A 27,052-nucleotide genomic window follows, 5' to 3' on the forward strand; every position below is an offset into this window, starting at 1 on the left:
ACCTCGGAAGTCGTATGTGAGGTAGAGTACAATAACCATAGACGCCCAACTGTTTTAGGTACCGTAGAAGGTCGCAATACCACATTTTTATGGGACACGGGAGGATCTAGAACCTGCCTCAGTAGTAAACACCAATTCACACACGACAAAATGAGTGACCAAAAAGTTTTACTTAGTGGCTTTACTGGCCATAGCCGAATGGCAACGTTCACTGAGCCGTTAGAGATAAGATTGGGACACTATTTCTTTCAACATTCATGTCTATCCACTCCACCTGTCATGGGAGAAACAGGTATTATAGGAATTGATTTTATGAGAATTTATCATTTATAATTTATGACCCGGCCAATAGATGTATATGGAAAATGTCAGACTTAATGCAGCAATTCAAGATACCCACTGGAACGTATGATGCGCGGGTGTGTTGCATGAAAACTTTCACTTTTAACCCTTCAGAGATGACCCTCTCCCCCGAACTACAGGAAATTCTAATTCAGGATGTGCATGCTTTTGCTATCCATAAACATGAGTGCGGTAAACTGAATACTGAAGTCCTAGTTACGGGACCCGACCCACCCCTTCAACAGTATAGGATCGCGGCAGCCGCTCAGGATGATGTAGACAGTATTATACACAGTTTGTTAGAACAAGGAGTCCGACGACCCCTTGCGTCAATTAACAATTCTACTGTCTGGCTGGAACAAAAACCAGATAAGTCGTGGCGAATGACTATAGGTGTTCAACATTTAGGAAGGATAGACAGAAAGGAAAAGGAGGCGGGGTGGCGTTGCTGGTTAAAGAGGAAATTGATGCAATAGTAAGGAAGGACATTAGCTTGGATGATGTGAAATCTGTATGGGTGGAGCTACGGAATACCAAAGGGCAGAAAACACTAGTGGGAGTTGTGTACAGACCACCAAACAGTAGTAATGAGGATGGGGACAGCATCAAAGAAGAAATTAGGGATGCGTGCAATAAAGGTACAGCAGTTATCATGGGCGACTTTAATCTACATATTGACTGGGCTAACCAAACTGGTAGCAATGCGGTGGAGGAGGAATTCCTGGATGGTATTAGGGATGGTTTTCTAGACCAATATGTCGAGGAACCAACTAGAGAGCTGGCCATCCTAGACTGGGTGATGTGTAATGAGAAGGGACTAATTAGCAATCTTGTTGTGCGAGGCCCCTTGGGGAAGAGTGACCATAATATGGTAGAATTCTTTATTAAGGTGGAGAGTGACACAGTTAATTCGGAAACTAGGGTTGTGAACTTAAGGAAAGGTAACTTCGATGGTATGAGGCGTGAATTGGCTGGAATAGACTGGCAAAGGATACTTAAAGGGTTGACGGTGGATAAACAATGGCAAACATTTAAAGATCACATGGATGAACTTCAGCAATTGTACATCCCTGTCTGGAGTAAAAATAAAACGGGGAAGGTGGCTCAACCGTGGCTAACAAGGGAAAGTAAGGATAGTGTGAAATCCAAGGAAGAGGCATACAAATTGGCCAGAAAAAGCAGCAAGCCTGAGGACTCGGAGAAATTTAGAATTCAGCAGGAGGACAAAGGGTCCACTATTCCACAAAGGAAGACACAAATAACCTTCCGGAAATCCTGGGGGTCCGAGGGTCTTGTGAGAAGGAGGAACTGAAGGATATTCTTTTAAAGCAGGAAATTGTGTTAGGGAAATTGATGGGATTGGAGGCCGATAAATCCCCGGGGCCTGATAGTCTGCATCCCAGAGTACTTAAGGAAGTGGCCATAGAAATAGTGGATGCATTGGTGATCATTTTCCAACAGTCTATCGACTCTGGATCAGTTCCTATGGACTGGAGGGTAGCTAATGTAACACCACTGTTTAAAAAAAGGAGGGAGAGAGAAAACGGGTAATTATAGAGCGGTTAACCTGACATCAGCAGTGGGGAAAATGTTGGAATCAATTATTAAAGATGAAATAGCAACACATTTGGAAAGCAGTGACAGGATCGGTCCAAGTCAGCATGGATTTATGAAAGGAAAATCATGCTTGACAAATCTTCTGGAAGTTTTTGAGGATGTAACTAGTAGAGTGGACAAGGGAGAACCAGTGGATGTGGTGTATTTGGACTTTCAAAAGGCTTTTGACAAGGTCCCACACAAGAGATTGGTGTGCAAAATTAAAGCACATGGTATTGGGGGTAATGTACTGACATGGATAGAGAACTGGATGGCAGACAGGAAGCAGAAAGTCGGGATAAACGGGTCCTTTTCAGAATGGCAGGCAGTGACTAGTCAAGTGTCGCAGGGCTCAGTGCTGGGACCCCAGCTCTTTACTAAATACATTAATGATTTAGATGAAGGAATTAAGTGTAATATCTCCAAGTTTGCAGATGACACTAAATTGGGTGGCGGTGTGAGCTGTGAGGATGCTGCTAAAAGACTGCAGGGTGACTTGGACAGGTTAGGTGAGTGGCCCAATGCATGGCAGATGCAGTATAATGTGGATAAATGTGAGGTTATCCACTTTGAGGGCAAAAACACAAAGGCAGAATATGGCGGCAGATTAGGAAAAGGGGAGGTGCAACGAGACCTGGGTGCCATGATTCATCAGTCATTGAAAGTTGGCATGCAGGTACAGCGGGCGGTGAAGAAGGCAAATGGTATGTTGGCCTTCATAGCTAGGGGATTTGAGTATAGGAGCAGGGAGGTCTTACTGCAGTTGTACAGGGCCTTGGTGAAGCCTCACCTGGAATATTGTGTTCAGTTTTGGTCTCCTACTCTGAGGAAGGACGTTCTTGCTATTGAGGGAGTGCAGCGAAGGTTCACCAGACTGATTCCCGGGATGGCGGGACTGACTTATGAGGAGAGACTGGATCAACTGGGCCTTTATACACTTATAAGATTCTGACGGGACTGGACAGGTTAGATGTGGGAAGAATGTTCCCAATGTTGGGGAAGTCCAGAACCAGGTGACACAGTCTTAGGATAAGGGGTAGACCATTTGGGACTGAGATGAGGAGAAACTTCTTCACTCAGAGAGTTGTTAACCTGTGGAATTCCCTACCGCAGAAAGTTGTTGATGCCAGTTCATTGGATATATTCAAGAGTGAGTTAGATATGGCCCTTACGGCTAAAGGGATCAAGGGATATGGAGAGAAAGCAGGAAAGGGGTACTGAGGGAATGATCAACCATGATCTTATTGAATAGTGGTGCAGGCTCGAAGGGCCGAATGGCCTACTCCTGCACCTATTTTCTATGTTTCTATGTATAGATTATAGAACCCTTAACAGGACGACCCCGCAATCCGCAATCACCGTGGCTACAGTGCCTGATGTCATTACCCAGTTATCCCCGGCTGCAAAGTTTTTTTCAGTATTGGACATTAGTAATGGATTTTGGTCCATCCCTTTGGCTAAGGAATGTCAATACAAATTTGCTTTCACTCACGGGAACAAACAGTATACTTGGACCCGATTGATTCAAGGCTTTCAAAACAGCCCTTCAATTTTCTCCAGCATCTTAACTCGCAGCTTTAAAGGTTTTTCGCAGCCCTCAGCCCTTATGCTCTATGTAGATGATATACTGTTACAAACGGATACACTGGAACAGCACGCCAAGTTATTAAACGAGTTGCTGCGCGCCTGTTTCAATATTGGAATTAAGATAAACCCAAAGAAAGCTTAGATAGAAGAGTCCTCAGTGCAATTGCCCCACAAAAGACAGTCCGCCTGTATGGACATTTCGTCTTTACCCCGCTGGAACAGCTTGATCTCTTCATGCATCTCCGCTGGGACGCTGGACCAGCTCTAGGGCGTTTCAGGTCAAATTCGCAAATGGACTAACTTGCAGAAAGCATTGCGACCAAACCAAATTGCGATTCACAGACAGCCACGAGCAATCTGAAGCAGACACCACCAACTTCGACCCTCTGACACATACACAAGTGGCAACCGACATCACGGTTGACCACGAAGCTGAACTCATCATCCCCAGCAGCCCAGCAGCCCAGCGAAGAACCAACCAACTCACTTGCACCTGCATTTGTACCGAGACGATTGACTTGGGAGCGAAAGGCCCCAGATCATCTCACCCTGTAAATAAGTGTACTATTGATGTTATGTATGCAACTCTATGTAACCAGCATTCTACTGCCACCAGAAGGCGTATCTGTTGGAGTCCCAAGGGATCCCAGCATCCCTTGGGAGCACTGTATAGAAGCAGGCCTCTCGTGCTGTACCGGCACTCCGGAGTTAGAATAAAGAGACTAAGGTCACACTTATTCACGTCTACAGTACTTGCTGAAACACCTTTATGCTGCAAAATTTGCTTGGTGTTATCGCTGGTGGACATAAATGCCTGGGCTATCATTATGGCTTTGCTCAGGTTCAGTGTTTTAACAGTCAATAGTTTGCGAAGGATAACCTCATGGCCAATGCCAAGCACAAAAAAGTCTCTTAGCATTTGCTCCAGGAATCCATCAAATTCGCAATGTCCTGCAAGGCGCCTTAGTTCGTTGACATGTATAAAATCGATACCTTGCCATCAAAACGGTCTCCTTCGGATTTAGGTGTTCCCAGACCAGCGTACACAGTTCTTCATACGATTTGGTTGTTGGTTTCACCAGAGCAAGATGATTCTTCATGAGGCCATAGGTTGTTGCCCCGCAGACGGTGAGAAGGATCGCCCTTCGTTTGGCAGCATTCACACTCCCTTCCAGCTCGTTGGCCACGAAGTATTGGTCAAGTCGCTCCACGAAGGCCTCCCAATCATCTCCTTCTGAGAATTTCTCCAGGATACCAATAGTTCTCTGCATTTTCACGTGATGGTTCGTTATCTCATCACCAGTTATGTCCAGAGTAAAGTAATGTGATTGAGTACTGTAGACGTGAATAAGTGTGACCTTAGTCTCTTTATTCTAACTCCAGAGTGCCGCGGTACAGCATAGAAGGCCTGCTTATATCCAGTGCTCCCAAGGGGTGCTGGGATTCCCTTGGGACTCCAATAGATACGCCCTCTGGTGGACGTAAAATGCTGGTTACATAGGGTTGCATACATAACAACCTCAAACCAAGGTCCATACGTCATAACCAAAGTCAAAGCGTATGCTAAGACTACCCCCTTAGGAAACTGAATGGCGGACGAACTAGCAAAAGAAGCAGCCCGTACAGGTTTCCTATGGGACCCCTTGGAAAACATGAAAACCGCACCAATGGCACCAGTTGCTGTTACCCGCCCTATACAGGACTTGGCAGCCAGTCAGGCTACAGACCCTGATCTTAAAAACATACAATTAGGAAACCCGTGTCCCAAACCAAAGCTAGGACAAAATTTACAGCTCCACGATGGAGTAGTACTTAAAGACGGCAAATATGTAGTCCCGGTGTCAGAAAGGGGAGAATTGATTTACCAATGCCACAATATCATATGGCAGCAGGGAATAGATAAGACTGCGGCCAAATTGAAGGAGCTATGCTGGTGGCCTGGAATACAGCAAGAAGTGGAAGGGTATGTCAAAAACTGTCTGATATGTGCCCAGAACAATCCAACACAGTACAAAACCCAGGCAGAATTAGGACATACGAGACAGGGCAAGGGCCCTTGGACTCAACTTCAGATAGACTATGTAGGACCTTTACCCACCTGTCCCGGTGGTAAGAAATACGTCCTAGTAGTGGTGGACGCATTTTCCAAATGGATCGAAGCATTGCCAACTAACATTAATTCGGCCGCCACAACCACAAAAATACTTATGGAAGAAGTGTTCTCCAGATGGGGATTGCCAGACGGCATCAATTCTGACCAGGGAACACATTTCACGGGACATGTTATGCAGCAGGTCATGCAATTGGCAGGGGTAAAACAGAAATTCCATATCGCCTCCCACCCGGAATCAAGCGGAGTGGTAGAGCGCATGAATCAAAGATTAAAAACAATGTTACGAAAATTAGTAGAGCAGAACCACACATCCTGGAACAAGGTCCTCCCTCATGTATTAATGGCCATCCGAAACACAGTGATAGCCTCTACAGGTTATTCACCCCACGAGCTAATGACCGGAAGAGTCATGAGAGGTGTCCAAGCCTTCATGGGATTAGATTTGAATGAGATCCAGAAAACTTCCCTGTCCTCAAGAGAAATACATGTCAAACTTGATCAAGTATTTGGAAGCTGTTAGAATGGCTGCCGCAGTGAAATTGGGAAACAAACATCAAAAAAGTAAGGCCTACTTTGATGGGAAGGTACACCCATGGGAACTAAAAATCGGAGACCAAGTAATGGTAAAAATCCAGAAGGAAGGAACTTTCCTTGCCCCTAAATATGCCGGACCATTTAGTATAATGGAAAAGGCTAGCGCCTCAATGTTCAAGGTCATGGATGGCCAAGGGAAGTATAAGTGACACCACCTTAACCAGCTAAAACCCTTTGGGAAAATAAACAGCCACATGTACCATGTCATGTTAGTTTCAAAAGAGACAGGGCTAACCCCACCCAACCCAGCAGCGAACCCGATCCCAACCCAAAGTATAATACCCTTATTGCCGCCTATCCAAAATTTAGAGGCCGCAAGCAGTTCAGTGGAAGCCACCAAAGAAGAAGGTAATGATTCAAAAGATGACCAGGTACCCGCCCCAGGGACGCCTGATGAAGCCCGTGCCCCTCACGATGAGACGGCACCAAGTCCAACAGACGGTTTGTCACAGAGTTTCGAAGATATGAGTCTCACACTTCGAGTCGTCACAACCCTCGGCCAGGCGAAGGAAACGAGGACGACGGTTCCGAGAGAGAGAAAGGAACACTGCCGCGTGGATCAGAAATCATCCAATACCTTTGCTTGGCTCTGCCCCGAGGTTCGAGGAGATTGAGAAGACCTACTCCATAAGGAGAGCAACTGATACTATGTTTTATTATCCTACAGGGTGGACATATATGCCAGAAATAATCCCATATCCTGAATCAGAACATTTTCGGGATCTATCTAACGAATGGAGTAATCAGCTGAAATATGGACTAATGATTTTGTGTTTTGCATGTTTGTTTATTACTGTAATTTGCATTGTAATATATCATTGTGTAAGTGGGTGTCAGGAGTCCAAGGGAGGAGACAGAGAACCCCTTACGAGATAGGAGAAGTAGTAACGAGGGGTTAACCATGGAGAGACTAATTTTGGTAATCATCCTCAAGTGGCAGCAAAGACCCAAGATAACACTTCTAGTGCTCCGGTACAGGTATTTTATTACGCCAATGGTACTGGACAGACACATTCCACAAACTGTACTAATGCGGCAAGCAGTTGGGAGGTTCCGACTAACAGGAATAATGTATGTGCCTGTAATGGTGCAGCAAAAATGTGCCACGAAACCAGCCTGGATGGTAACCTAACCAAGGTATGCATTAGGTGCAACCATGTGACCAGCCAACATCACCCCATTTGGCAGGCCATGGTTAGTAGCCATTTGGTACTACATGGTCTCCTCGGCCAACAACCCCTCGACAGTACTCTGACCGGAAGGGAAATATGTTGTTATATTAACAAAGGTAATGGTCAATTACAGTTGTTTATGGGATTTAGTAGTAACACCTCTGTACTCAACATAACCAGCAATCCCCAGACCAACACAAAACCAGCAACTATTCATGCGAAAATCAGGGTAAAATAATAGTGCGTCGGGAACAATCTCCCGCCACCACCACGACAGCCCCAACCACCATTGGGATCCCATCGATCGTGCCCCCCAATATCGAAACTCCCTATAAGTGGGAATGTCCATATATTGAACCAGGACCAAAGGGAGGTGTTATGTTATGAGAAACTAATCAGGTTGTGTATGACGATGTACAGTATGAGTTGATACCTGTTGTACTTAACATAAGTAATATTCAGTTACCCAACTGGTGCCCGGACAATTTAAGGAAATTGTATCAGGACCTGACTTCACTACTGTTGAGACAAGAAATAGGACTGAATAAGATGGAAAGTAAGAGTAGGCGGAAAAGAAGCATTGCAAATGACATAGGTACAGCATACGGGGCAGGAATGGCCACAGTCAATACCTTAGATATTACTAATCTGAACGCTAAGATAAAGGGATTGACCGGACCAATAAAGCAGGTTTTAAATAGTTTAAATAATCAGAGACAGGTAGCGGAGGCAGGAAAAGATGACGCTAAGCTGGAGAGAAGAGTGGTCACCGTATTGGAAAGTCACGCTTCGACTATCAACCAATCAATACTGCCAAGAAAGCAGAGAACCAAACTCAGGCGCAAGTTTTGTGCAGTATTTATGGAAACTGGATGATAGAACAATTACGGGAAAACCTGCAGGAAGCCAATGAGGGTAAAGTCCCCACCTGGATCAACAATACCCAAATTCAGAATCTGACCTCGAACAAGGAACACCATCCTCTAGATGGATGCCAGCTTCGGAAACACTGCAAGGTGTGGTTCAACGAGGAATGCGCCAGACCAAGAGGAACTCCAGCGAGCGGAATAATATTGGGGATACCAGTATACAATAACCAGACCGGTCTGACTCTGTTTGACGTAAGGAATGTCGGAACCATACAAGGTGGAGTACGGATAGGCCTGACCAATATGAAACCATATGCGGGAAATCTACCTACCGGAATAACTGGGACCAGTCTGCACCAATGCAGCCGAACTACCCGGACTGTGCTCTGCCCATACATGATTTATTCTACCAACGAGGCCCAGTGTGGTTTCAAGAACAGCACCGCCAAGAACTGTGCTCTGACCATGTTGAATGTGAAGGCCCAAACATTCGTCAGGAGTGCCTATTTGGAAAATGGGATTTATTGTTTCACCGCCACCGAAAGGACCTACCATTACGGAACACAAATTTGCCCGATACCCAAACCAGGCCTCTGCACTCACCCGTTGATACCTATGAGAACTGGAAACGAATAAATTATTAATATCGAAAGAAGAGGACAAGTCAATATCACAATACGAAACCTTGAAAACCCAGCTGGAAACTTATTTCGCCAGAAGTGACATCAACATCCAGTTACAAAAGGAACACCTAATGGAAATCAGACATAAATTAGATTTGGTGTACAGAATTTCCGAAAAGGTGGAAATAAATACCAGAGACATCAAAGCCAAAATCACCCAAATTAAGATCGACACTTGGTGGGACGAGATTTGGAATTGGGGAGAGAATGTAAATATCCACCCCTGGATCAGACTTTTTTCTCATCTTACGGTCATCTTGATAGCAATAATCTTCCTAGCATTAATAATAATGGTAGCATATGTGAGAAAGTTGGTACATAGATTGGAGTTATAGCTGAGATATGTACAAGTAGGGACAGCGTTACAAAATAGACAAAGAGGACCTCGTATCGAAGCCAAAACTCTACTGTGATTATATATATCATTTATATATATATATATATGATTGATCAAAGAGAGGAATGTGGAAGTATAGGCCATAAAGTAACAGGAAGTTAATATGACGGACAGTGAAGAGTTGATGTAATGTGCTAGCCCAGTGGAGTTTTATCAACCCTATTATGCACTGTCAAATTCAGCAGGAAAGAAGCTAGTCACCCCAATTGTGTTACAATATGCCAGATGCAGCCAAAACTAGGGCACTGACCAGACATTAGCAAACAATGGGCATTGAATTTAGCTGATCACATTAGACTTACTGACATGATCACCTTAGACTTACTGACACCAACTCGACAGGTTGGGGGAACAGGAATATTGCGTGAGAAGGAGGGTATAAAGATAGACAGGTTCGGACAGTCCATAGCGAGAACCTAGGAGCAACACTTGGCAGAAGTAGGTGTCAGGGAAGAGACCCTTGATGGAAGAGTGTTAGGACGGACTGATTATTGGGTAACTATAAAGTATAAGTGATGAGTCTTGTACTTCTTCTGTATTAAACGAACATTAACGGTACAGCCATTATCTAGTTTGTCATTTGGTATTTAACTCAAGAACCGTCACAGGCAACTATTAGTCACACGTCTAGCGAAATTGCCGTTCGAGCAACAAAGTGGTAACAGGGCACTTAGAAATCATAATATAATTAGGCAGAGTCAACATTGTTTAATGAAAGGGAAATGGTGTTTAACAAATTTATTAGAGTTTTTTGAGGATGTAGAGTCAATAAAAAGGAAACCAGTAGATGTAATATATTTGGATTTCCAAAAGGCATTCGACAAGGTGCCAGATAAAAGATTGTTAAGCAAGATAAGGGCATATGGGGTTGGGGGTAAGGTATTAGCATGGATAAAGGATTGGTTAACAGACAGAAAACAGAAAGTAGGATAAATGTGCTCGATTGACAACAACTGGTCAAACTGACAAAAAATAGAGGAAACACCAGATGTGAGCTTCTCCTCAAAAGCTCAGGTGGGAACCCTCCACTGCGCTGGTTCATGTTCCCTTGCACTGAACAACAATGAACTAATTAATCATATTTTCCAAACTTCAACTGAATGTCACATAGTAAATAGAAACTGAGATGAAACAAGAGAAACAAGGGGAGAGGAGATAAAATATTGAATAAAAGAATGGAGGAGAGAATTAAAATAGGAATGAGAAATGTGATTGCAGGAAAGGACAGTGAATGTGGGAAAGAGGGATGAGTGAATCCAAAAAAAGAGGGAATTAAAGCAAGAGAGAGATGGAGTGGGGGGCAGGGGAGGGGGTTGAAAGGGTGGATGAAAGGAGATTGGAATGGAGGTAAAGGGAATGGGGAAAATAAGGAGGCGGCATGAGAGTACAATCCAGATTTCAAGTTAATAGTTGGAAACAATGCTTGTCAAAAGAAAGAACTTGCAATTATATAGTGGCTTTCACTACCTCAAGTGCTTCCCAGCTAAGGAAAAGTCACATTGATGAGCTAAAATAACTTGCATGGTATACTTTAGTTTCAGTAATAATACTGGTAAACTTTTGAGTATACAATATATTTAAAACATTTGGCTTCGTTGATAGCTCAAAAGCGACGATGAAAGATTGGCCACCCCCAAGATAACAAATACAGTATCCTTCCAAAATGTTACAAGGTAGACTTTAAAGTTTTGTGTAATATTGCACATTCACTTTCTCTGCAAGTTAACCTGGTTGAAATCAATGGTTCCTGCTCATTGAGACAGAACAGAGGGATTTGCAACCAAAACCAGACACAGTGCTCATGCTGTGGCCTATCCACAGCACGGAATTCTGCTGTTTTGGTTCTGTAGTTCAGCATTCACTTGGGCTTTCCCGATTGCTGCTCTGCTAGGATGGACATGAAGCCTAAGACTCCGAAGTCTCTTTCAACTTCAGCTTATTTTCCTTCGTTTGAGCAGTATTTTGCACTCAAACTACTACACTGCCAATGTTCAACCAACTCACATATTTTATTTAGCACACTCTAATTTCTGAGCTGCCTCCTTTGATTTCACTGCCCTTCCAAAGTTGGCATCATCTGCAAATTTCACCAATTTACATTTAGTTACTGAATCCAAGTCACTGATGTAAATTACAAAATGCACTGTTCCCAATATCAAGTCCTGGGGCACCACACTCGATGGCCCTGAATTTACAGTCGAAGGCTCCATGTAAGGAAATACCTCCGATCCACAAATAAAATTCCCACGTACCTAGTGGTCCGGAAGGTACGGAGATTGGTGGTCCTGGGGCTCTGCGGGTACGCGTGGGCACGTATCTCAGAGGTGCAGGCGGTTCGCGAGCGCCTCTGGGATCACGTGAAAAAAGGGGATCCATATTCATGCTTATGGGAATTCCGTATGTACGGAAAGGAAAAGGAAAGGAAAAGAAAGGAAAGGACTTGCATTTATATGGAGCCTTCCACGACCACCGGAGGTCTCAAAGCACTTTACAGCCAATGAAGTAGTGGAGTCACTGTTGTAATGTGGTTAACGGAGCAGCCAATTTGCACACAGCAAGCTCCCACAAACAGTAATGTGATAATGACCAGATAGTCTGTTTTGGTGATGTTTATTGAGGGATAAATATTGGCCAGGACACCAGGACTCCCCTGCTCTTCTTCAAAATAGTGCCAGGTGATCTTTTACGTCAACTTGAGAGAGCAGACGGGGCCTACCCCAAAAAATACATCTACACATCAAATTAAAAAAACATCAAATATTTAAAATGAATTGAAATGGCATTTAATGAAATATTTAAAACAAAAATGTAATTCATAATTTTTTTTACATGTTTTAACAGAGCTAAAAATAAACGTAGCTTATTTCACAGGTTTTTAAATGTATAAATAATCAATAAAATTTGATTATGTTTTTTAAAATTCATACGCTGGTAAAGCAGGCCTTACGTAAATAGCCCAACTCCCCGCCAGCAAATGCCGTTTCCCGTGATGCAGATGATCTGTCAAGAGTTGACAGATCGCAAGTTCTGGGTTTTAGCGCATGCCACAATCTGTAACCACATGGCCCAGCATATCACTCACTCTACCATTACCATCAAGCCAGGGGACCAACACTGGTTCAATGAAGAGTGTAGAAGAGCATGCCAGGAGCAGCACCAGACATATCTAAAGCTGCAATACAGGACTACATGCATGTGATAGCGGAAGCAGCATGCTATAAACAGAGCTATGCGATCCCACAACCAACGGATCAGATCAAAGCTCTGGTAGTCCTGTCACATCGAGTCGTGAATGGTGGTGTTCCCTTAAACAACTAACGGGAGGAGGAGGCTCAATGAATATCCCCATCCTCAATGACGGCAGAGCCCAGCACTTGAGTGCAAAAGTCAAGGCTGAGGCGTTTACAACCATCTTCATCCAGAAGTGCCGAGTGGATGATCTCCTCCTCCTGAGGTCCCCACCTTCACAGAAACCAGTCTTCAGCCAATTCAATTTACTACACGTGATATCAAGAAACGGCTGAGTGCACTGAATACAGCAAAGGCGATGAGCCCCGATAACATCCCAGCTGTCGTGCTGAAGACTTGTGCTAGCTGTGCCTCTAGCCAAGCTGTTCCAGTACAGCTACAATACTGGCATCTATCGGGCGATGTGGAAAACTGCCCAGGTATGTCCTGTCCACAAAAAGCAGAACAAATCCAATCCGGCCAATTACAGGCTACTCTCAATCATCAGCAAAGTGATGGAAGGTGTCGTCAACAGTGCTATCAAGCGGCACTTACTCACCAATAATCTGCTCACCGCTGCCCAGTTTGGCTTCTGGCAGAACCACTCGGCTCCAGAACCCATTATAGCCTTGGTCCAAACATGGAAAAAAGAGCTGAATTCCAGAGGAGAGGTGAGAGTGACTGCTCTTGACATCAAGGCAGCAGTTGACTGAGTGTGACATCACGGAGCCCTAGTAAAATTGATGTCAATGGGAATCAGGGGGAAAACTCTCCACTGGCTGGAGTCATACTCAGCACAAAGGAAGATGGTTGTGGTGGTTGGAGGTCAATCATCACAGCCCCAGGACATCGCTGCAGGAGTTCCTCAGAATAGTGGCCTAGGCCCAACTATCTTCAACTGCTTCATCAATGATCTCCCCTCCATCATAAGGTCAGAAATGGGGATGTTCACTGATGATTGTACAGTGTTCAGTGTCATTTGCAACTCCTCAGATAATGAAGCAGTCTATGCCCCATGCAGCAAGACCTGGACGACATTCAGGCTTGGGTTGATAAGTGGCAAGTAACATTTGCGCCACACAAGTGCCAGGCAATGACTATTTACAACATGCGAAAGTCTAACCACCGTTTCTTGACATTCAACAGCATTAACATTGCTGAATCCCCTACCATCAACATCCTGGGGGTTACCATTGACCAGAAACTTAACTGGACCAGCCACATAAATACTGTGGCAACAAGAGCAGGTCAGAGGCTGGGTATTCTATGACGAGTGTCGCACCTCCTGACTCCCCAAAGCCTTTTCACCATCGACAAGATACAAGTCAGGAGTGTGATGGAATACTCTCCACTTGCCTGGATGAGCGCAGCTCTAACAACACAAGAAGCTCGACACCATCCAGGCCAAGGCAGCCTACTTGATCGGCACCTCATCCACCACCTTAAACATTCACTCCCTCCACCACTGGTGTCCCATGGCTGCAGTGTGTACCATCTACAAGATGCACTACAGCAACTCGCCAAGGCTTCTTTGGAAGCACATCCCAAACCCACGACCTCTACCACCTAGAAGGATAAGGGCAGCAGGTGCATGGGAACACCACAACTTCCATGTTTCCCTCCAAGTCGCACACCATCCTGACTTGGAAGTATATTGCCGTTCCTTCATCATCATTGGGTCAAAATCCTGGAACTCCCTCCTCAGCACTGTGAGAGTACCTTCACTACAAGGATTGCAGCGGTTCAAGAAGGCGGCTCACCACCATCTTCTCAAGGGCAATTAGGGATGGGCATTAAATGCTGGCCCTGCCAACAATGCCCACATCCCACGAACAAATAAAAAAAAGGCTCACCTCAGAACTTGCGAAGCCCCTACGGGCACGTGTGCACCTTGTACACACCAATAGGGGCTGCAAATTTCAGCCCAATATCCCCCAACCTGACTTTACCCATCTAACCAGCCCCAGATGTTTGTGGCACTTGAGCTAATTTCTTATCCATGCCCAAGTTTTATCCTGAATCTCCCAATCCCTATCTACCCACACTTACACGTCGATCTTTATCAACTGACTTTTGGAAGGGCAAATACAAGGGCAGGGATGAGGGACAGCCATAGTGATGACTTACTTGGGCAAGATTCAACACTATGGCTGTAATAATGAGGAAAATTATCATACAAGGGGGCAACACATTTGAAAGGAGCACACTTTCATTGCACAAAGGTAGTTCAGATCAATAAAACGAGTTCCAACAGTCTATCAACTTTGGATCGGTTCCTATGGACTGGAGGGTAGCTAATGTAACACTACTTTTTAAGAAGGGAGGGAGAGAGAAGATGGGTAATTATAGACTGGTTAGCCTGACATCAGTAGTGGGGAAAATGTTGGAATCAATTATTAAAGATAAAATAGCAGCACATTTGGAAAGCAGTGACGGGATCGGTCCAAGTCAGCATGGATTTATGAAAGGGAAATCATGCTCGACAAATCTTCTAGAATTTTCTGAGGTTGTAACTAGTAGAGTGGACAAGGGAGAACCAGTGGATGTGGTGTATTTGGCCTTTCAAAAGGCTTTTGACAAGGTCCCACACAAGAGATTAGTGTGCAAAATTAAATCACATGGTATTGGGGGTAATGTACTGACGTGGATAGAGAACTGGTTGGCAGACAGGAAGCAGAGAGTCGGGATAAACGGGTCCTTTTCAGAATGGCAGGCAGTGACTAGTGGGGTGCCGCAGGGCTCAGTGCTGAGACCCCAGCTATTTACAATATACATTAGTGATTTGGATGAGGGAATTGAGTGTAATATCTCCAAGTTTGCAGATGACACTAAGCTGGGTGGGTGGCGGTGTGAGCTGTGAGGAGGACGCTAAAAGGCTGCAGGGTACTTGGACAGGTTGAGTGATTGGGCAAACACGTGACAGATGCAGTATAATGTGGATAAATGTGAGATTATCCATTTTGGTGGCAAAAACAGGAAGGTAGAATATTATCTGAATGGTGGCAGATTAGGAAAAGCAGAGGTGCAGCGAGACCTGGGTGTCACGGTACATCAGTCATTGAAAGTTGGCATGCAGGTTCAGCAGGCGGTGAAGAAGGCAAATGGCATGTTGGCCTTCATAGCTAGGGGATTTGAGTATAGGAGCAGGGGGGTCTTACTGCAATTGTACAGGGCCTTAGTGAGGCCTCACCTGGAATATTGTGTTCAGTTTTGGTCTCCTAATCTGAGGAAGGACGTTCTTACTATTGAAGGAGTGCAGCGAAGGTTCGCAGCAAATGTTCACCAGACTGATTCCCGGAATGGCAGGACTGACATATGAGGAGAGACTGGATCGACTGGGCCTTTATTCACTGGAGTTTAGAAGGATGAGAGGGGATCTCTTAGAAACATATAAAATTCTGACAAGACTGGACAGGTTAGATGCAGGAAGAATGTTCCCGATGTTGGGGAAGTCCAGAACCAGGGGACATAGTCTAAGGATAAGGGGTAAGCCATTTAGCACGGAGATGAGGAGAAACTTCTTCACTTAGAGAGTTGTTAACCTGTGGAATTCCCTGATGCAGAGAGTTGTTGATGGCAGTTCGTTGGATGTATTCAAGAGGGAGTTAGATATGATCCTTACGGCTAAAGGGATCAAGGGGTATGGAGAGAAAGCAGGAAAGGGGTACTGAGGGAATGATCAGCCATGACCTTATTGAATGGTGATGCAGGCTCGAATTGCCTATTTTCTATGTTTCTATGCACATACCTGCTGCTCAGCAGCGAGCGGGTCAGTTTCGTGTATCTTTCTCTTCATCTTTCGGTTTGTTTGAATCACGTTGATCAGGGTTTCAGCGGGGTCAGCCGCTCAGTCAGCACATGTGCTGCCCCCAGTTCCGAGCCTTTGCCGGAGCCCTGCCTCCTGCCCAGCCGATTGGGCGGCCGCCCTGCCCGCGGCCAGGTGGGACCCAGCTCCGGGCTCTCTGTGGTTCCCCTGGCTGTCAGTCACCGCAACATCCAGCCTTTCCGCGGGAACTTCCGCCGCCAGCACAGATTGCTGTGCTCACTTTCCGCTGTTCCGGCACTGTGGGATGGTGCCGACATGTATGTTACACGTCGGTGCGTGGTCCAGGCCGGCCCCTGCTCTGCCAATGTCAGAGCTGCAGAGCTGGGAGCACCAGCTCCTGACTTATTACAGGGGAATGTTTATGATCATCAAGCTTGCAAACCCGGCTCAACACTTGGAGCTGTGTTTTTTTTAAGTGATTTACATAAAAAGCCGATGTTTTAACTCCCAACGCGTGAGTGTCGCTTTCCTGATCAGTGACACTTGGCAGACTTCGATATACAAATAATATTACGTCTTTTCCTGGTGATTATTTTCTCTCCTTTATCACTATTGTGTATGTGGGACTGGGTCGAATAAACGTGGAGAGAAATCGCACCTTTTACAACTACACTATGTCACTTGTTCTTTCAGCAGCCGTGTTGGGTTTTTTTGTGTTTATTTTTGGGCCCTAAAACTGTAAATCTACAAGTGCCCCCTATAAAGGGGAGGGGGACACTAAAAACCCGGCAATTAAAACAAATTAAACTTTAAAACATATAAAATCAAATTGAAATTTAGTTGCCAGAGGTAATGATGCACTCCAGTCCCTCCGGCGCCCACCTCTCGCGGAAGGCCGCGAACGTACCGGTGGACACCGCGTGCTCCATCGCTAAGGACACCCTGCCGTGGATGTACGCACGGAAGAGAGGCAGGCAGTCAGGCTGAACAACCCCCTCGACCGCCCGCTGCCTGGACAGGCTGATGGCACCCTTGGCTGTGCCCAGGAACAGTCCTACGAGGAGGCCTTCGGACCTACCCGCCTCCCCTCCGCACAGGGTGCCCAAAGATCAGGAGTGTGGGACTGAAGTGCAGCCAGAAATTGAGGAGCAGCCCCTTTAAATAATGAAACAGGGGCTGCAACCTAGCACACTCCATAAAAACGTGGAACACGGACTCTTCCAGACCGCAGAAATTGCAGGCGGCCTGAGAGCCCGTGAACCGGCTTAAAAATTTATTGCACGGGACTGCTCCGTGCACCACCCTCCAGGCCAAGTCCCCGATAAATAGTGGGAGGACTCCCGCGTAGAGTGCACTCCATCGGGGACCCCCGAGCAGCCTGTTGTACGACCTCCTGATCAAGATCTTACCGAATGAACAGCATTACCTCCAGGGATAGGTTCCCTCTGCTGGATACGTGTGACTACATAATCTAGTATTAAATAAGCAAATTAACCAAGTTCAGGGGAAGTATTGGACATCGTGGTGATGCAAGCTGTCTGTCAAGAGTCAAATAAAGTTGTTTGCCACTAAATCCCATGGGAGCGATTTTTGTAACTCTGCCACCCCATTTGAAACTATAAATAGGACCTTAGCAGATCCAACAAAACAAGATGGAATTTCCTCTATTTGTGCCCAGAGACACGCGTAATCCGGGCATAAATCAAATACCCAGTGCAAAGATCGCGTAAACCTGGGCACGTGTCTTACGCACATAATTATACTATGCCCAAATTTCCTTGACCTTCCATATCCATCAATCGATCCTTGCACTAGAACACAACTTGACTCAGCATAATGCCTTTGCCCACATGCTAAAGAGCTGTACATGTGAATTTCTGTATTTACGCTGGTTCAAAATGGATGTAAAATTGTCCAGAATTTTAGGCGCAGTAGGAAACAGTGTCATTATTCTGGTGTTTTATTGCGATTTTTTTAAGCAATTTAAAAATAACATTCTTATTGAAACTTTCTTTTAAAAAAATGATCCTCTGAGCCTTGGAGTGGGTGCTGAGGAGATTTACGAGAATTATACTAGGGATGAGGGATTTCAGTTATGTGGAGAAACTAGAGAACCTGGAATTGTTCTCCTTTAAGCAAAGAAGGTTCAGGGGAGATTTAATACAAGTGTTCAAGATTATGAAGGGTTTTGATAGAGTAAATAAGGAGAAACTGTTTCCACTGGAAAGAGGAACCAGAGGACACAGATTCAAGATTATTGATAAAAGAAAGCCGGGGGGAAGATGAGAAAAAAATCTTACACAGCTAGTTGTTCTGATCTGGAATGCACTGCCTGAAAGGATGGTGGAAGCAGATTCAATAGTAACTTTCAAAAGGGAATTGGAAATATATTTCAAAAGGAGAAACTTGCAGGGCTATGGGGATAGAGCAGGGCAGTGGGACTAATTGGAGCGATCTTTCAAAGAGCCAATACTGTCACAATGGGCCAAATGGCCTCCATCTGTGCTCTACGATTCTATTAATTGCATCCCTAACTGGCTTTCATTCCTGTCAGAATGATGTCAAAGAAACCATGCCGTTGCTGTGTCTCTTTTCACAGCTAAGTTTTCCAATGGTCATCACCATGACAGAGGCAGATCGGATCTCGCCAAATAAGTAAAACTCAAATTTTTCCTCAAGGTACCAGAGTTGCATGATGATGGCCCCTGGAGCATTAGAAACATAGAAACATAGAAAATAGGTGCAGGAGTAAGCCATTCGGTACTTCAAGACTGCACCGCCATTCAATTAGTTCATGGCTGAACATGCAACTTCACTACCCCATTCCTGTTTGCTCACCATACCCCTTGATCCCCCTAGTAGTAAGGACTACATCTAATTCCTTTTTGAATATATTTAGTGAATTGGCCTCAATAACTTTCTGTGGTAGAGAATTCCACAGGTTCACCACTCTCTGGGTGAAGAAGTTTCTCCTCATCTCGGTCCTAAATGGCTTACCCCTTATCCTTAGACTGTGACCCCTGGTTCTGGACTTCCTCAACATTGGGAACATTCTTCCTGCATCTAACCTGTCTAAACCCGTCAGAATTTTAAAAGTTTCTATGAAATCCCTTCTCATTCTTCTGAACTTCAATACAAGCCCAGTTGATCCAGTTTTTCTTGATATGTCAGTCCCGCCATCCCGGAAATCAGTCTGGTGAACCTTCGCTGCACTCCCTCAATAGCAAGAATGTCCTTCCTCAAATTAGGAGACCAAAACTGTACACAATACTCCAGGTGTGGCCTCACCAAGGCCCTGTACAACTGTAGTAACACCTCCCTGCCCCTGTACTCAAATCCCCTTGCTATGAAGGCCAACATGCCATTTGCTTTCTTAACCGCCTGCTGTACCTGCATGCCAACCTTCAATGACTGATGTACCATGACACCCAGGTCTCGTTGCACCTCCCCTTTTCCTAATCTGTCACCATTCAGATAATAGTCTGTCTCTCTGTTTTTAAAACCAAAGTGGATAACCTCACATTTATCCACATTATACTTCGTCTGCCTTGCATTTGCCCACTCACCTAACCTATCCAAGTCACTCTGCAGCCTCATAGCATCCTCCTCGCAGCTCACACTGCCACCCAACTTAGTGTCATCCGCAAATTTGGAGATACTACATTTAATCCCCTCATCTAAATCATTAATGTACAATGTAAACAGCTGGGGCCCCAGCACAGAACCTTGCGGTACCCCATTAGTCACTGCCTGCCATTCTGAAAAGTACCCATTTACTCCTACTCTTTGCTTCCTGTCTGCCAACCAGTTCTCAATTCACATCAGCACACTACCCCCAATCCCATGTGCTTTAACTTTGCACATTAATCTCTTGTGTGGGACCTTGTCGAAAGCCTTCTGAAAGTCCAAATATACCACATCAACTGGTTCTCCCTTGTCCACTGTTTCATGACAGATTTTAATCTGTGCTTTGGCTATGTATATTTGCATTTTCCTCCTGTTCAGAATCTCTTTACCTTCTGAAATAAAATATTCCCTGTCGTAAAATTCCATTTTCATCCAGTCCATTATATCTGGTTGACAGATCTCATCAGCAGGTATAACTAGAAACCATTGTGCAAAAATATACCATGTCAGTCAGTAAAGACTATTTCAAGTCGCTGGAGATATATCACCAACGATATCTCCGCAAGATCCTGCAAATCCCCTGGGAGGACAGGCGCACCAACATCAGTGTCCTCGTCCAGGCTAACATCCCCAGTATTGAAGCACTGACCACACTCGATCAGCTTTGCTGGGCAGGCCAAAGACCGGCGGAGGTGGAGAAAGTGCATCCGGGACGGCGGCGAGTTCTTCGAGTCTCAACACAAAGAGCGTGAAGAGGTCAAGCGCAGACAGCGGAAGGAGCATGCGGCAAACCAGCCCCACCCACCCCTTCCCTCGACGAATGTCTGTCCCACCTGTGACAGGGTCGGTGGCCCTTGTATTGGACTGTTCAGCCATCAGAGAACTCACTTTGGGAGTAGAAGCAAGTCTTCCTTGATTCCGAGGGACTGCCTATGATGATTTCAGATAACCTTCAGCAAAATAAATAAAAGCTGTGACATAGAGCACAAATATATCAACCAAACTTTTCTAGACCATCTCCAAGCCAAATGTAGTCCGACTGTAGCTTACTGGCTGATACAGTCAACATATTTAGGAAGTAAAACACAAAATAATTTATTGATTTGCTTTGTAATTGACAAACAAGCTAAAAACATCCTCCTGACATTATTCTTTCATTGGGATCACGAGAGGTAGAAGAATGTTCAAAAATAGGGTTGACCAAAGCTCGGATTTGATGTTTAACTTTGCGACTGGTTCCAGCAGGGAGGTGCTGGATTTATTGAAATACATTACTCCAAGTAAATAAATAAGCAATTATTATATTGAACCCACGGAGCAAGAAGATCTCAGATTTGACACTTGATCAGTGCTGAGTTAGCTGATCTCTGCCTGGGGACTCTAGAATTGACCTCAATGTCACAAAGATCTCCAAGATGAGGGAAGCCATTCCACCCATCCTCTTCATCCTTCTTTAGAAATCGATCAATCCCCTATCATAGCATCCAACTGCCTCTTGAAAGATTCCAGAGCTTTTGTCTCCACTATCCTGCCCAGGAAGCCACTCTTTGTGTAAAGAAGTGCTTCCTCATAGCAATCTTGCACTTCACTTTTATTAATTTATACACGAGTCTTGGAGTCATGATTGAACTTTGCTTTTCCATTTAGTATTTTATATACCTCTAAAAAGTCTTCTGTCATTGCTCTCTTTTTAACAAGTAAGATTGTGAATTTTTTTTAACATAAGAACATAAGAAATAGGAGCAGGAGTAAGCCATTTGGCCCCTCGAGCCTGCTCCACCATTTAATAAGATCATGGCTGATCTGATCATGGACTCAGCTCCACTTCCCTGCCCGCTCCCCATAATCCTTTATTCCCTTATCGCTCAAATATCTGTCTATCTCTGCCTTAAATATATTCAATGACTCAGCCTCCACAGCTCTCTGGGGCAGAGAATTCCATAAATTTATAACCGTCTGAGAGAAGAAATTTCTCCTCATCTCAGTTTTAAATGGGCAGCCCTTTATTCTGAGACTATGTCCCCTAGTTTTAGTTTCCCCTATGAGTGGAAATATCCTCTCTACATCCACCTTGTCGAGCCCCCTCATTAACCTATATGTTTCGATAAGATCACCTCTCATTCTTCTGAACTCCAATGAGTATAGCCCCAACCTACTCAATCTATCTTCATAAGTCAACCCCCTCATCTCCAGAATCAACCTAGTGAATCTTCTCAGAACAGCCTCCAATGCAAGTATATCCTTCCTTAAATATGGAGATCAAAACTGTACGGAGTACTCTAGGTATGGCCTCACCAATACCCTGTATAGTTGTATATTCTATCCCCCTTGCAATTAAGGCCAACATTCCATTTGCCTTCCTGATTATTTGCTGTACCTGCATACTAACTTTTTGTGTTTCATGCACAAGGATCCCCAGATCCCTCTGTACTGCAGCACTTTGCAATTTTTCTCCATGTAAATAATAATTTGCTTTTCTATTTTTTCTGCCAAAGTGGAGAACCTCACATTTTCCCACATTATATCACATCTGCCAATTTTTTTACCCACTCATTTATCCTGTCTATATCGCTTTGCAAATTGTTTGTGTCCTCCTCACAATTTCTTTTCCCACCTATCTTTGCATCATCAACAAACTTGGCTACATTACACTCGGTCCCTTCATCCAAGTCATTAATATAGATTGTAAATATTTGAGGCCCCAGCACCGATCCCTGAGGCATCTCACTAGTCACTGTTTACCAACCTTTTCTTATAACTCAGTGCACAAAAAAGGATCAGTCTCATGAACATTCACTGAATCGCTTCCAGGATTTGATTGTTTCCATTTACCTCAGTGACCAGAACTAAGCAAAGCACTCAGGTGCGGCTGAAGAGAGCACTACACAGCTTCAGCATGAGTGCTTCAGAAATGCATTCCACAGACTGGTCAATTTAGCTTACCATTATTTGTGCTTTGCTATTGGTGCTCAACAATAACTATGCATAGTAGAGGTTGACTCTACCATTACTTCCAGGTCTCTTTCAGCCTCTTCCCTAATAAAGTCAACACCATTCACTGTGGGAATGGTAGCATAGTGGTAATGTTACTTGACTAGTAATTCAGAGGTCTGGACTAATGATCCAAAGACATGAGTTCAAATCTCATTACAGCAAATGGGAAATTTAAATTCAATTAATTAAATAAATCTGGAATAAAAATCTAGTATTAGTAATGGTGATCATGAAACTATCGGACTGTCATTAAAAACCCATCTCATTCACTAATGCCCTTTCAGGAAGGAAATCTGGTGTCCTTACCTGGTCTGGCCTATATGTGACTCCAGACCCACAGCAACGTGGTTGACTCTTAACTACCCTCTGAAATGGCTTGGGAAGATACTCAGTTGTAACAAACTGCTATGAGGGGAAAAATAAAATCAGACAGACCACTTGGCACTGTCTATAGATACAACAACACCCTGCAAAGTCCTCCTCACCAACATCTGGGATGTGCCAAAATTGGCTCTGAACCCCAGGAAATCTCATGGCTTCAGATCAAGCAGGGGGCAAGGAAACCCACTGCTTATTACCAGCTACCACCCTCCCTCAGTTGATGAATCAGTATTCCTCCATGTTAAACACCACTTGGAAGAAGCAATGAGAGTAACAAAGGCACAGAATGTGGGGAACTTCAATGTCCATTGCCAAATGTGGCTCGGTAGCACCACTGCTGCCTGAGTCCTGAAGGACATAACTACCAGACTGGGCCTGCGACAGGTATCGAGAGAATCAGGGAAAAAAACTACTTGACTTGTCTTCACCAATCTAGCTGTTGCGATGCATCTGTCCATGAAAGCATTGGTAGCAGTAACCAGCGCACAGTCATTGTGGAAACAAAGTCCCATCTTCATACTGAGGACACTCTCCATCATGTTGTGTGACACCACCACCGTGCTAAATGGGATAGATTCAAAGCAGGGCATCTATGAGGTGCTGTGGACCATCAGCAGCAGCAGCATTGTATTCCACCACAATCTGTAAGTGCCTGGCACTTCCCTCACTCTACCAATACCATCAAGCCAGGTGACCAACCCTGGTCCAATCAAGAGTGTAGAAGAGTATGCCAGGAGCATAACCAGGCGTATCTAAAAATGAGGTGCCAACCTGGGGAAGCTGCAACACAGGACTACATGCATGCAAAAAGCAGATGCAGCATGCTATAGACAAGGCTAAGCGATCCCACAATCAACGTATCAGATCAAAGCTCTGTAGTTCTGCCACATCCAGTCATGAATGGTGGTGGACCATTAAACAACTAACAGGAGGAGGAGGCTCCATGAATATCCCCATCCTCAATGATGGTGGATCCCAGCACATGAGTACAAAAGATAAGGCTGAAGTGTTTGCAACCATCTTCAGCCAGAAGTGCTGAGTGGATGATCCATATTGGCTTCCTTCTGAGGTCCCCACCATTACAGAAGCCAGTCTTCAGCCAATTCGATTCACTCCATGTGATATCAAGAAATGGCTGAGTGCACTGGATACCGCAAATAGTCCCTGGCTGTTGTGCTGAAGACTTGTGCTCCAGAACTAGCGCGCGCCTCGAGCCAAGCTGTTCCAGTACAGCTACAAAACTGGCATCTAGCCGACAATGTGGAAAACTGCCCAGGTTTGTCCTATCCACAAAAAGCAGAACAAATCCAATCAGGCCAATTACCGTCCCATCAGTCTACTCTTAATCATCAGCAAAGTGGTGGAAGGTGTTGTCGACGTGCTTTCAAACGACACTTACTCATCAATAACCTGCTCACTGATGCTCAGTTTGGGTTCCGCCAGGACCACTCGGCTCCAGACCTCATTAGAGCCTGGGTCCAAACATTGACAAAAGAGCTGAATTGCAGAGGTGAGGTGAGAGTGACTGCTCATGACATCAGGGCAGCATTTGATCGAATGTGGCATCAAGGAGCCCCAGTTAAACAGAAGTCAATGGGAATCAGGGTGAAAACTCTCAACTGGCTGGAGTCATACTAAGCACAAAGGAAGATGGTTGTGGTGTTTGGAGGTCAATCATCACAGCCCTAGGACATAGCTGCAGGAATTCCGCAGGGCAGTGTCCTAGGTCCAACCATCTTCAGCTGTTTCATCAATGATCTCCCCTCCATCATAAGGTCAGAAGTGGGGATGTTCGCTCATGATTGCACAGTATTCAGTTCCATTCACAACTCCTCAGATAATGAAGCAGTCTATGCCCACATGCAGCAAGACTTGGATGACATTCAGGCTTGGGCTGATAAGTAGCAACTAACATTCGCGCCACACAAGTGCCAGGCAATCATTGTCTCCAACAAGCGAGAGTCTAACCACCACCCCTTGACATTCAACGGTATTACCATTGCCGAATCCCCCACCATCAATATCCTGGGGGTCACCATTGACCAGAAACTTAACTGGGCCAGCCACATAAATACTGTGACAACAAGAGGCTGGGTATTGTGCAGCGAGTGTCTCACCTTCTGACTCCCCAAAGCCTTTCCACTATCTACAAGGTACAAATCAGGAGTGTGATGGAATACTCTCCATTTGCCTGGATGAGGGCAGCTCCAACAACACTCAAAAAGCTCCACTCCATCCAGGACATAGCAGCCCTCTTGATTGGCACCCCATTCACCACCTTAAACATTCACTCCCTCCTCCACCAGCGCACCATGGCTGCAGTGTGTACCATGTACAAGGTGCACTGCAGCAACTTGCCAAGGCTTCTTCAGCAGTACCTCCAAAACCCTCGACCTCTACCACCTAGAAGGACAAGAGCAGCAGACGCTTTGGAACACCACCACCTCCACGTTCCTTTCCATGTCACACACCATCCTGACTTGGAAGTATATTGCCGTTCCTTCACCGTCGCTGGGTCAAAATCCTGGAACTTCCTCCTTAACAGCACTGTGGGAGTACCTTCACCACATAGACTGCAGCGGTTCAAGTAGACGGCTCACCACCATCTTCTCAAGGGCATTTAAGGATGGGCAATAAATGCTGCTCTTGCCAGCGATGCCCACATCCCATGAACTAATTTTTTTTTAAGTAAGGATAGCCCCCATTTTTTTCTTCCAATGTGTAATGCCTTGCACTCACCTTGATTGAATTTTATTTCTCCACTCCAAATTTCTGTAAATTTTCTTGCTGCTAAATAAAAAGCAATACTTATTCCCTACAGTTTGGTATAGGTATATTGTGCTACCTTGACAAGTTTGCATTGTATTTCTGAATTCAGATTGATTATGTAGGTTAGAAACAGTAGGCACCCCAACACTAATCCTGGAAGGGGTTGGGGGGGGGGGGGCGGGGGGGGGGAAGGTTTCCATTCAGTACATATCTCCAGCCATGCATCACTCCCTGTAAATAACTTGCTACTTCCTTTCTTTCAGCCAGTTTCTTATTTACCTCCAAGTTTCACATAGGATGCCCATTGCCTTAAGCTTTCATGTGGACTTTATCAAAGACATTCTGTCATTCTAGGTGCAGTACATCCAAGGAGTTTCTAATATACATTTAGGATTGTTAAGTCCTGACTCTAATGTACTGACTTACACAAGACACATGCTAAAGTCAAGATAACTCAGGACCTGCACCTTTAATTCCAGCTCTCCAGTGCTGCACTTGCCTGAGACCTCCCTTTATATACCACAGTGGGACAGGTATGGAGTGTCTCCTGCAAATGCACTGCTGGTGGTAAGGTATGCTTATTGTTACAGGTCATATCCAGTTACAGTCATGAATAGCATGGTAAGATACAGTTATATACAGTAATGTGAGATACATGACAAGGATGTCACTTCCTCAAAAAAAAAATCAAGAAAGTTAGTTAAGACCTCGCCTTTCTGAAACTGTGTTGGCTGCCTTTCAGTTGGCTATTTTCATTTAGGTAGTTGTGATTATATAGTTATCTCTCACAACTCATTTCCAGTAATGTAATGTCAGTTTAGGATACTTAATGAGCTATTCCCTCTTGCAAGTCTTGTCACATTTCCTAAAACAAACCTTGCATTCCCCACAAACCAGCGCTGCAGCCCTAATGTTATCTGCCATTTTAGAGATA

The 27,052-nt window shown here is 44.8% G+C and overlaps 1 protein-coding gene across 1 annotated transcript in view; it reads right to left on the reverse strand.

Annotated features, from left to right (window-relative positions):
* nol6 (nucleolar protein 6 (RNA-associated)) overlaps nt 1-16,480 on the reverse strand; it is a 161,903-nt gene extending 145,423 nt beyond the window's left edge. The window contains exon 1 of the mRNA XM_070868064.1: nt 16,330-16,480. Coding sequence (XP_070724165.1) covers nt 16,330-16,377 — 48 coding nt within the window. The 5' untranslated portion in view covers nt 16,378-16,480. The remainder of the gene's footprint in view (nt 1-16,329) is intronic.
* Between the last annotated feature and the right edge of the window lie 10,572 nt (nt 16,481-27,052).

The sequence above is a fragment of the Pristiophorus japonicus genome, chromosome 2 (assembly GCF_044704955.1).
Source record: "Pristiophorus japonicus isolate sPriJap1 chromosome 2, sPriJap1.hap1, whole genome shotgun sequence".
Lineage (NCBI taxonomy): Eukaryota > Metazoa > Chordata > Chondrichthyes > Pristiophoridae > Pristiophorus > Pristiophorus japonicus.